Genomic DNA, 10,980 nt, shown 5'->3' on the forward strand with positions numbered 1-10,980 from the left:
CTCGATACCACGAGTCAAAGTTTGACGATTCAAACTTGACTTTTTTTGACAAAAGCTCGTGAATAGCCCCAATCATCGATTACTAAAACCTCAAGATTAAATTTCACTTTACATGTTGAAATCCGAAATTTTCTTACTGTCAACTAAATTTCAGAACGTCACATCAGCAATAGCAATATCCTATAATTGAATTTTTGCATGATTTACCACATATTAAGAAGATTGTAACGAAAAAATTAGCATTCATGACTATCGTAAACGATATAAACTATTTCACTAAAACGTATCATTATGTTTTTATAATTTGATAATTACAATTTATAATATTCTTTGGATTAATAAAAAAAAAGTGATTTACCGTGATACCCATAATAATTCATTTTAAAAACATAATTGTCATTCACGATTAATTCAATAGATTTCTGTATTTTGCATTTAATTTGCAACTAACTTAATTAGTAATCCTCGGTTAAGTATAAACCGTATAATAACAGATAATTGTCCATTATAAATTCAAGAGCACAATGATTAGTAATGTAAAAAATTATCGAGTAAACCTTAAACCTATTTTACGGATATTAATTCAATTCTAAATCCATTTTACGAATATCAATACAGTCCTAATTTTCAATTTTTCCAACATTTGTGCGCAATTCTAATGAAGTTATTCCGATCAATTGCGGGAGAAAACCGTTAACATGGCCACCCACGTAAGGCATCGTTTCTAGTGAAGTTGTCCACATTAGCGTGCCACGTAAGACAATCGACGTTGATTAGCCGCTATGCTATGTTAGCAATTATCGTCTATAGTTGGCCTTTATTGAAATTTCGCACAAAAATTTAGGACAACATCGGCAAAATTTAAAAGTGTAGGATTAAATTAATAATTATATAATAAATTTATGGCTTTTTTTATAATTATCTCAACAGTCGTAGGGAAGGAATGAAATGGGCATTCCTTATGTCCTTCAAAATCCTTCAAATGGGCACCCGAATGGCAATAACAAACCCGAGCTCGCGGCAATCGAATCTCATTGGATCCTCCGGAAAAACGAAAAGTCAACGAAGTGGCAACTCCCGTAAATTACGGCTTGACTGGGGGTCAATTCACTTTCCCCATCTCTCTCCCGCTCGCGGCTCACCAAGAATAAACTTCCCCTGTCTTCTCGCTGAAGAAACCTAAAAAAGATCGAAGCACAATCCACTCGAAATCAGTGGAGCGGACGAAGACCTCCGAAGCTCTTCGCCCGTGGCGGTGCCCTCCACACAGGCCAAGTCGCCCGTGAGCTCGCCTCTGTCCTCAATCCCAGCTCTCCGTGGTTCTCTGTAGCTTTGCTTTGTCGTCTCGTTTGGAGCGTCAATCGGAGCTCGGAGCTCAGGTTCTTGAATTTGACTGCTGCCTCTGCGTTAATTGAGCTAGAATGTGATTGAAAACCCGAGTTTTGGTTTGGGTCGAGTAGGACTTGTGTGCAACTGTGCATGTGGTTGTGTTGTGGCTGAAGAAGTGAAGCAGTGAGCTGTTGACGTGAAATGATGGCCTTGTTCTTGGTTTTCCTTTGGTTGGGGGGCGGCGGCGGCGACAGATTTGGTCAGATTGTGCGACTTTGGTTAGCTTCCATTTGCTGGGGCTTGGTTGAGTAGCGTAATTGCTAAGCAGCTAAAAGCTAGTTTTGAGGAGTGTCGTTTTTTGTTTGCTGTGGACTCTCTTCCTGTCTCTCATGCTTGTCGGTTCATTACTTTCCATTTTCGTTTCTTATCTTTTTCACTCATGGATACCTTGCCCTCTTTTTTTACCTTTGTTTTCCTTTTTTCTGCAGGGTTAGTTCGAGATAAGGATTTCACTATTTACTTTAATCTATGAAGGAGCACTGTAATTTGGATAGCTTTAGAGTTACGGACAATGGTGCCATCTCATGCAGTGATAGGCCATTGAATCATCTGAGTAATGGCAGAGAGAGCGAAAATCTAGATGTTGAACTTTTGTCTGATTTGGAATCTTATTGGCAAGATATCAATGATAGACTTACCATTTCAAGAATGGTGAGCGATTCTGTCATCAAGGGCATGGTGAGTGCAGTGGAGCAAGAGGCTGAGGAGAAGATTGCTGAAAAACGGTTGGAGATAGCTGGACTGAAGGAAACATTACGTGCATATTGTACTGTGGAGGACAGGGTTAAGCTTTCGCATATTCCATTGTCACTGTTGAATGAGGGGAATACCCAACAGGACTCATTTTCAGTCATCTCAAACCCTCATGAAGACCATGACAAGAATTTGGATTTTCTGAGGAGCTTTATAAGTGAAGTGAAAGAGCAGCTAGCAAAACTCCAAAAAGAGGTAAACAACGTTAAAGGTGGAAATTGTTGTAGGAGGATTAATTCAGGTGGTGAGTTGGTAGGGTTGGGTAGTATCTTGCTGGAGGAGGTGTCTGAAAGATTGATTGGTGTGGATAGTACGTTTGGTGGTCTTCAGAGTACACTAGATTCTTTCTTCAGCCAGCTGAAGGATATGGTTCACATTCGTGAGATGCAGCAGGAATGGGAATTAACAGCAGAAATTGAGGCCATTGTGATAACCGAGTACATCAGGAGCCTTCATAGTGAGTTTGAGAGGAAGCTTTGGGATCTTAACAGTTATTCTAGCAGTTGTGAAAACCTCAGTTCCCTGAAGAAGTTGAAAGAAATTACAGCTCTACGTGAGGAACTGGTTATGCTTTCTAACCTGTTGTCCAGTAATGATAATGGGCAGCTAGTTTCTCAAGTGTCCTTGGAGGATGGTGAAGAGTGTTTGATCAATAAAAAATCTGATAACTTGATTCGGAAACTGTCGGGTAACCATTTGCCATCAGCTTCTCCCTGGGAGGGTAGTGGCAAGCATGATGAGCGGATAATCTCCATGCCAGAGAATTTGGATCCGGCACAACTAAAACATATGCCAAGAGATGAACTGATAAGTTATTTCAAGAGTGAGATGACCAAAATGAAAAGATACTATGAGTCCAAGGTGCAGGAAAAGACTGAAGAGGTTTTTACTCTCAAGCGAGAATACTTGAAGGAAAGAGGATCTTCATCGACCGTCAGAAAGGACAAGGAATTTGAAGGATTGAAGAGAAAAATCCCTGAGGTAGTCTTGAAGTTAGATGACATTCTGATGGAAACTAACAGCGTGCCTCAATCGAATGGTGATGCTGGCAGTTTAGGCACTTTGAGGGAGAGATTGGAAGATCTTCTGGCTGAAAATCACCGGCTAAGAGGCATTCTTTCTGATAAGAAAAAAGAGGTGAAGTGTCTTCTCTCACAACTTTCTGATGACGCAAAGCAAATCTCTTCTCATTCTTCCGCTGAGGCAAAACTGTTGGAAGTGATTAGGAATCTCACATGTAAACAGGAAGATGCACAAGTTGAAGCTTCCATTTCTGAAGAGGTATACAAATGTACTATCAAGGAGATGATGGCACACATGCAACATATTTCTGGCAATTTGTATAATCAGAAAAGTATCAGGGAAGATGTTCATGAAATTGCTCATGTTGCTGATTGTTCATGCCAATCTGAATTTGAGAATTTGAATATGGATTCTGTTATGTTACAAGGGTTGGATAATTTGATATTTGCAGAAGTTTTGAAAGATGCTAAGGAGAAATTATGTCACTTGAATGATTCTTATATTAATGAAATGAAGCTCCGAGTTTCACTTGAATTGGAAGCAATGGAAAGAGAAAGATCACTGGCATCTAAAATTTCGGAGAATGAAAAGCTAAAGCAGGAGATGACACAGTTGGCAGTGTTGGTGGAAGAAAAGGAGAAATTAGCGCAGGGAACAGCTAGTGAATTGTCTATACAGATGAAACATTGCGAAATAATTTCTCAAGAGCTTGACCAATTGAGAGCCGAATCAAGTAGACAGCAAACCCTAATTGCAGAGATGAATGAAAAATCAGAACTCATGAAAGGTAACCTTGCTCAAGGACTTGAGCAAATCAAAACATATGAAACGGAGTTTAACAATCTGAATGAGAAGTTAAGTTTAGCAGTCAAAGACTTGAGTAAAGCTAATGAGGAGAGAGGCTTGTTTCTTGCGGTTATTCAAGAGAAGGAGAATGGTTTACAGTTGCTTAGAGTTAAAGAAAGAGAGAATTTGAAACAGCTTGAGTCAACGACTGGAACTATCCATGAATTGCTGAAGAAAGTAGCTGACTTGGAACAGTGTATATCAGAAGATATTCAGAGGAAAAACATGAGGTACACACTAAAATGCCTCTAGTTTGTAGTTTACCTTTATGACTCGTACAGTTCTTTAAGAAGCTGGTGCATTTTCTAGATTATATCTAGTAGTGTAGAATAGCTATTCTTTACCACCCAACGTTATGTTATATGTGCTTGACTTGTAGGATTTTTACATTATTTACAAAATGTCTTGGGGAGAAATTGAATAAGTTTGTCATACAATAGAGATTCTTTCTCTGGCTTTTGATAGACAAAGGGGATAGGACAGTCAAGTTGATGATCCTTAAAATATTCGAGAAAGGAGCGAGGCTGCTGATTTAATGTCTTTTAGGGCATGGGCACTGTTGGCTTTGGCATATTGAATTAGGCTCTGATGGTTTGATTGGAAGTTAACCTGGCAAATTTATTGTCAGTATCGCCCATCACGTTTCTGAGTTTGGACTGACCAGCACTTGCCACCCAAGGATTGATGAGCTATTTCCCACTAGGGCTTAGTTTGTACTTTAGCTGATTTCTTATTTGTTTGTAACTTTTTCAAGGTAGTTTGAATCGCTGTCATAGATAGCTACCATCACTTGTGTTCGTGGATTTTAAATACCCACAGTCACGTCTACCACAACCACCATTCCTTTCATCTTCCAATTTTTGTTAAGTAATACTTTAGTGAATCAACAAAGAACTGGTTGTCTTCATTTAATGTGAGTCATCTTTGACAAAAGCTTTTCCCAAAGAATTCTTTTCTTGTAGATGAGTATCACGAAAAAGTTGAACTTTGGTGGAAGTGTCTCATCTGGTATAGAAGTGAAAAGCTGAGCAACATCACTTCTAAAATATTCTTCTCAGATTCAAAATCTGAACTAGATATTATGGAAACAATCTCAGTCAGTGAATTAATTGTTTTATTGTGTTATGCATGATTGCTAATAGTGTCTCACCGCATACCATTTAATGTCTGCAGTTCCCCACCCAGTTCTACCATACCTACTACCTATGTGGCTTTTAACCATTGTCCTAATGCCTCTGTGCCTAAATCAATGTGATATCTAAATTCCCTTTTAGAGAGCTATTTTCCTTGAATGTGGATTCAGCTTTCTATTTAAATACTCGGAATTTAAGAAATTATATGATTTGCCATTTTCATTGAGGAAAGCATAGAGCTTTCATTGGTGGGCACTATGCATGGGGTCGACACCCCATAAGAACACTGCATGAGCTTTCAAGTAGCATGCTTTGGAACATAAAGATCCCTCTACCAAATAGATTCTTTGCCATATCCTCTAGCAATAGTTCAGGATGCATGTTATATCCACAAAAATGAAATCTATATCTCTTTTTGTCCTGTATTTTATCCTTGCTTTTCCTTTGGCTTTTAGATGAGCTGCATTTGGTTAAGAGAATAGACTGACCAAGCTGCTATGCTGGATAAGTTATTTGGTGGAACTATTTTAAACAGCTTTTAATGTTGTGGACCTTTATAATAGGAAACCACATTGTCTTCAATTGAAATGACCCATTTTTCTCGAGATCCCAGTGTTATTGATTTTCGCAATGGGAGATACCCTAGGAACTTGTTCTATTGCTATACGCAGCTGGTGAAATATCTCCGTCGTTTGCCAGAGAAAGATGGAAACTACCGATAATTTATGGGTTGGTTGCAGGCTAATAGTGGTAATGGATACGCAGTTAAGGGGCTTCCTGAAGAAATGCTCATCTAATTTTTGTGACTCACCGAAAAAGAGTGCAAGGGAAGAAGATGTTTATCAGATTTGTTAATTTGAAGATTGTTTTAAGTGTGTTTGTCCATTTTCATTCTGAAATATATAACTTCATAGACTTCATTCTGCAGGGAAAAAGAGATTAGGCAAAGACTAACTCACTCAATGGTTATTTTGGCCAAAACAAGTGGTCTGCCTCCAATTGAAATTTCTGTTGCATCTGCTTTGTCAATGACTTTGGTTGGGGGAGAAAAAGTTCAAAAGTGTTAAAAACGTTGTTAAGGTGAGTAGGGAGACACAGAGAATATTATTGTGTGAAGCCTCTCTTGCCATAATGTTTTTGGCAGGAACCTAAAGAAACTAATACCAGATCAAGATAGGAAGAAGGGAGTGTTTGAGAAAATGACCGGAAGGGCATATTTTGTGGTTTTTTTGTTGATTATGTTCAAAAGGCCTGTAAGCCATTTAAGGTGGAAAATCAGAGTTTCCCATGGTTTTTCCGTAGTATAGTTTTATGAATTCTCTTGAAGAGTGAAGGTTGCATTTACCTGTGGACCAGCTGTATCAGGGTCAGAGATTGAGAATTTGGAAACCTAGTGCTGATGGAAATCTGCAAATTATTGTTCTTGTGATTTTTAAGTCCTTGAGAAACGCTAAGAGGTCATTGGAATGTAATGTTCTCTAGCAAAGCTGCCTTCTGAACACAACCATTAATCTTCTAAGTTGAAATCCTGCTGTCACACATGGCATGGATTATTCTGCATTCTAATAAATTGCCAGGTGCAGCAACTCATCCATATCTCTGCATTCCAGACAGTGGTGCTTTTTCGCCCATGAACCCTGGCCTCCCTATCAATGAAATGCCCTTGTTCTAACTTCAAGGTTCACCCCTTGTTGCGCCTCATTCTGGATGCAACAATTTTCCTTTGCAGATGTATGTAATCTTCCTTTTTTATCACTTGAGCATGCAATTGCAGTAGCTCTCACTGACTGTTTAGCTAGGGAAACTATGGGGTCTTTCTTAATTTCCTCGATAATATACTTGTTAAATACTTACTCAAAGTGGGTTTAGTTCACTATTTTCTTAACTGGTATAGTTTGTTTAACGCATTACATTGGTGATAGGCTGGTGTCTTGATCAGCAAGTTTTGTGGTGACTGTGGACTAAAGTTGTTTGTGTGGCGTTTCTCTCTAGGTTGGGTACTGTGGAGTCCCAACTGAGTTCCCTTAAGCAGAAGGCTGTTGCACTTGGAAGAATGGGATCTATTTACAAGCAGAGACTTGAAAGAAGATGTTCAGACCTCCAAAAAGCTGAAGCTGAGGTAAACGAATAACAAAGCTAGTAGTTTCAGTAAGCAAGACTTACCAATGCATTGTTACTTGGTATGCAAGTGATTTTATGTTACACTGAAGATCGGCTTTAGTTGCATGTCTTGCTTTTATTATTGAAAACAGGTTAGTTGTTGGTGCATTTAAGTTTAGAGGAGAGCTTGTCGAGTATATGTATTTGTTGTGCATTTTAAGAGGATTCTTTTTTTTTTTCCACTTATATAGGAAATTTTGTCTCACATTTTGTTTGTTTCCCAATATTTTGTATCTTGACATAGCTCTTTAATTGTGGCTGAAATTTTGAAAGTAAAGTAAGTGTGAAAAAATCATCACAATATCTCTGGTGGTGTTTGGGTGCCTGTCTTGCAACAGGTTTTTGGTTATTTATGTGATTAATAGTTAATTTGGACACTATTGTCTTTCCTCTTCATTGTTAAATTTCTGTGGATAAATTTGTTTCTTTCTTGCACGGGCTTGAGTGTTCTGGGGCTTTCGCTCTTTCTCATACACACTTTTGGAGTTGAAGGGTAGAATGATTACTGAGATTCAGCTGGTTGCAAATTTAATGGTGGAAAATCTATTGCATTTTATAGACAACACAAGTGGAGAAAGTTAAAAAGTTATTTAAATCTGCAGGTCGATCTCCTAGGAGACCAGGCGGATACACTTTTGAATCTCCTGGAGAAAGTTTATATTGGTTTGGATCACTACTCTCCAATCTTGCAACATTATCCTGGAGTAAGTTGCTTTTGCCTTTTGGTCATGGCTGTGTATGTTTTTACATTTTAGATTGAAACAACATTATGTGAGATTTTATTACGTTTTTGATATTATACGACGCGTATGACTGATAAAAAACTTGTGAGGACATTATCACTGAATCTGATGTTACTAGGAGGAATCATTACACATTTAAATCTGTCGTATATTCCATTTGCAATAAATCTGATGTTACATAAGACTGGAATGTCAATGGCTCTGCATATGACCTTCCAAGTCTAAGCTCAATGTCTTTGTCCTGGGGAGTTCTATTTATCCTTGAATACTCTTGTTGGGGCAAAGGTGCTGGGGGAGTTTGAGCCGGTCCAGGGGCTTGTGGAGGGGGTTAGTAGGATTGGCGGGGGGGATTCTCTTGGCCTGGAGGGACCCTCAGTAGCCTATGGGCAGGACGTGATGCTTTATAGGCATTGTTTTTCTTGTCTTGTAACAAGCTTAGGCTCTAATTGATTATCCATCAAAGTATAAACTTTTCCTAATATTAGCTACCACAAAAGGCTTTTGAGCCAATGTCGTCTGAAAGATAAAGCCATAAAAAAACACCCTTCCAATATGAGCCCAGCCCTTGGACGAAAAAAAAAAACATATGAGCCCAGGCCTCCCATTCACTAGTCATCCTTCTCAAAAAGAAAAAAACACGAAAATGGAAAGTTGATTTCATTGTGCTGCTGTCTGCTTTCCGGTGAAAAGATTTTCTTTTTCTCTTCTCTGCATTTAGGTTATGGGGTAGCGTCACTCGACATATGATTTTGGACATGGAGGCATTTTGTCAGTGAATTTGTGGGTGTGCGAACTATTAAAAAAATGCTCAGAAACATAATTTATCCGTCTTCCAGGCAGTATAAAGATTGTATTGACCTGCCATCTGACATATACTTCAGATGGATTTTCCAATCCTTCACTGGCTGGCTCTCCCTTGCTTCTTGCAGATTATGGAGGTCCTGAAGCTTGTTAAAAGAGAGTTGACTGGGGAATCGTTAAAGTTAATTTGACAGACTGTCCGATAAGTCGATGCTTCAAACAGAAGCTCAGACTGATAAAACACTACAGGTATGCATTGATAGCTATATTCGATCTTGCTAATTCGGAATCTGGACACTGAGCTGTCTACAAGATACCAAAAAGTTCCGTTACAGCTGTTCTCTTGGATCTGAAGAGTATTTTACTCCTAGGTATGGTTGAGTTTGTCCATTCTGTAGTAAACATAATTCTCCTTGTTGTTTGCTGATCCCATGCTCTGGTCTCCTTCTACAGCATCCGTGTCTTTTGTCACTGTGGCAGTTTTGCAGCACCTCCAAAGTCAACAACTCGTCGCACTGCTGCAAACATGGATCTTTTCTGTGGATGGTATGCCTTTTTTAAATTATTATAGGGAAGATTAGGATGTCATACGACAAAATGGCTTCTGAGGAACAAGGCGACATGTAGATGTCTAGCATAGAACCGTGTAAATTTAAGGAAGAAACTAGGAAGATGCCAGCCGATTTTTGTTGTACAGAGTGGATGCATATTTTGGGTTGTCGGATAGTGTCCTTTGCCCGTGGAGCCAAATCTTCAGCTCCATCTTGTCTTTTTGTTTTTTGTTTTGTTCTACACTAGCTTATGCAGGGTCTTCACCTTTTCTCTTTTCCTTATGCAGTGTACGAAAACGTAGATTAGATAGCTCCTGCGATTTGATGGATTTTGCTTCTGGTAAATTACTTGGGCAAAATTTCAAGTTTGGCTATCTATTTGCATTTCAACTTCAAAATAGACAATTCCCATCCTGAGGTTTCACACTACATTTCAAATTACACCTGCAGTTGATCCATATTGTAGTAATGAATTTCCATATTGCGCCATTTCTTTCCAAAACTACCCCAATCTCTCCACCTATACACGCAAAGAAAAAACAGTAATAAACCCTCGAAACACAATATATTCTACTTTTTTCTGATAAATGAGTTTCCTTCTTCTCAACCCAAATAAAGGAAAAGCGATATGCTCGGTGATTCCATGTCGCTCGGGCAGGATTGACTCTGAATGCAACATGAGATTCCGACGAGCAATGTACCAAAATTTCATTAAATAATGCTGATGATTACCAACCAGAGGCCTTATCTTTATCAAAGCTATCCTATGGTTCAAACTTAAAAATGTTAGATCAACATAAGCATGTCCGGTGTTCAAGAAATCAAAACCGTTCACGATCTTGTTTCCTTGTAGTCCACTGATTCAGTCTAGGGGTAAGCCGTTTCAGGTCCATTACGGGTTCCACTTGAAACCTACCCGTCATACCTTGGAACCTAAAACCTACCCCGTCATAAGTTCTATGGTCGGTTCTAGGGTACCCGAGAACCTATCAATTTCTTTTATTTTCTTTTATTTTTTCATTTTTAGTTAAGTAAAATGATAGTGAACGCTACAACATCTAAAAGAAAGTAGAGGTGAGTGATTTTAGGCTCAGTACATGTTACATTTAAAACCCGAAACCAATCCATTGGAACACGTTTATCATTTTTTGGAACCCGAAACCTAAAAAATTATTTGGCTCCAAATTATACACTCATCATCGGATGCCATAGAACATTGTATAATCGTGCAAAAATATATATCAAGAAAAATATAAAAATTTATTTCGGAATCTAGGGTCCAAGTTCCGGGTTCTAGGTAGTGGAACCTGGAACCTACCCGTTGGAACAGGTTCCTCAATTTTTGGAACCTGGAACCTACCATGCATATCTTGGAACTTGGAACCGGAGCGGATCCTACGGGTTCTGGTTCCGGGTTCTCGATTCTACCCTGGAACCATGCTCGCCCCTAATTCAGCCCTTGTAAAGATTGGTGCTTTAGTATAAAAGTTGTCCTGAAATTCTATCCTATTCCAGGCAAGGGGAGTTAAGACGAAAGCCACTTGTACACTTCTTCCTCAAATGTGCCGTATAGTGGTAGAT

General features: G+C 38.8%; 1 protein-coding gene across 6 annotated transcripts; it reads left to right on the top strand.

Moving 5' to 3' along the window:
- Window positions 1–1,150: 1,150 nt before the first annotated feature.
- Window positions 1,151–9,904, top strand: LOC115728051 (WPP domain-associated protein). Of its 6 annotated transcripts, none has more exons than XR_007197797.1 (6): window positions 1,151–1,379; window positions 1,818–4,241; window positions 7,137–7,263; window positions 7,907–8,008; window positions 8,977–9,099; window positions 9,252–9,904. XR_007197797.1 is itself a non-coding variant. In XM_048276045.1 (6 exons), the coding sequence occupies exons 2-6, from the start codon at window positions 1,858–1,860 to the stop codon at window positions 9,037–9,039; spliced, it is 2,625 nt and encodes an 874-aa protein (XP_048132002.1). In that variant the 5' UTR covers window positions 1,151–1,379; window positions 1,818–1,857; the 3' UTR covers window positions 9,040–9,219. The 6 variants fall into 6 exon arrangements, 4 of the variants coding, with proteins under 4 accessions (XP_048132002.1, XP_048132000.1, XP_048131999.1 ...); XR_007197798.1 differs by having other exon boundaries at window positions 8,977–9,097; window positions 9,275–9,904; XM_048276045.1 differs by lacking the exon at window positions 9,252–9,904 and having other exon boundaries at window positions 1,818–4,036; window positions 4,088–4,241; window positions 8,977–9,219.
- Window positions 9,905–10,980: the final 1,076 nt, after the last annotated feature.

The sequence above is a fragment of the Rhodamnia argentea genome, chromosome 3 (genome assembly GCF_020921035.1).
Source record: "Rhodamnia argentea isolate NSW1041297 chromosome 3, ASM2092103v1, whole genome shotgun sequence".
NCBI classification, from domain to species: Eukaryota; Viridiplantae; Streptophyta; class Magnoliopsida; order Myrtales; family Myrtaceae; genus Rhodamnia; species Rhodamnia argentea.

Coding starts and splice junctions, on each gene's coding strand:
- LOC115728051 (XM_048276043.1), top strand. CDS start 1,858: ATGAAGGAGCACTGTAATTTGGATAGCTTTAGAGTTACGGACAATGGT. Junction 7,264..7,906: donor TCCAAAAAGCTGAAGCTGAG/GTAAACGAATAA, acceptor TTAAATCTGCAG/GTCGATCTCCTAGGAGACCA. Junction 8,009..8,976: donor TCTTGCAACATTATCCTGGA/GTAAGTTGCTTT, acceptor TGCTTCTTGCAG/ATTATGGAGGTCCTGAAGCT.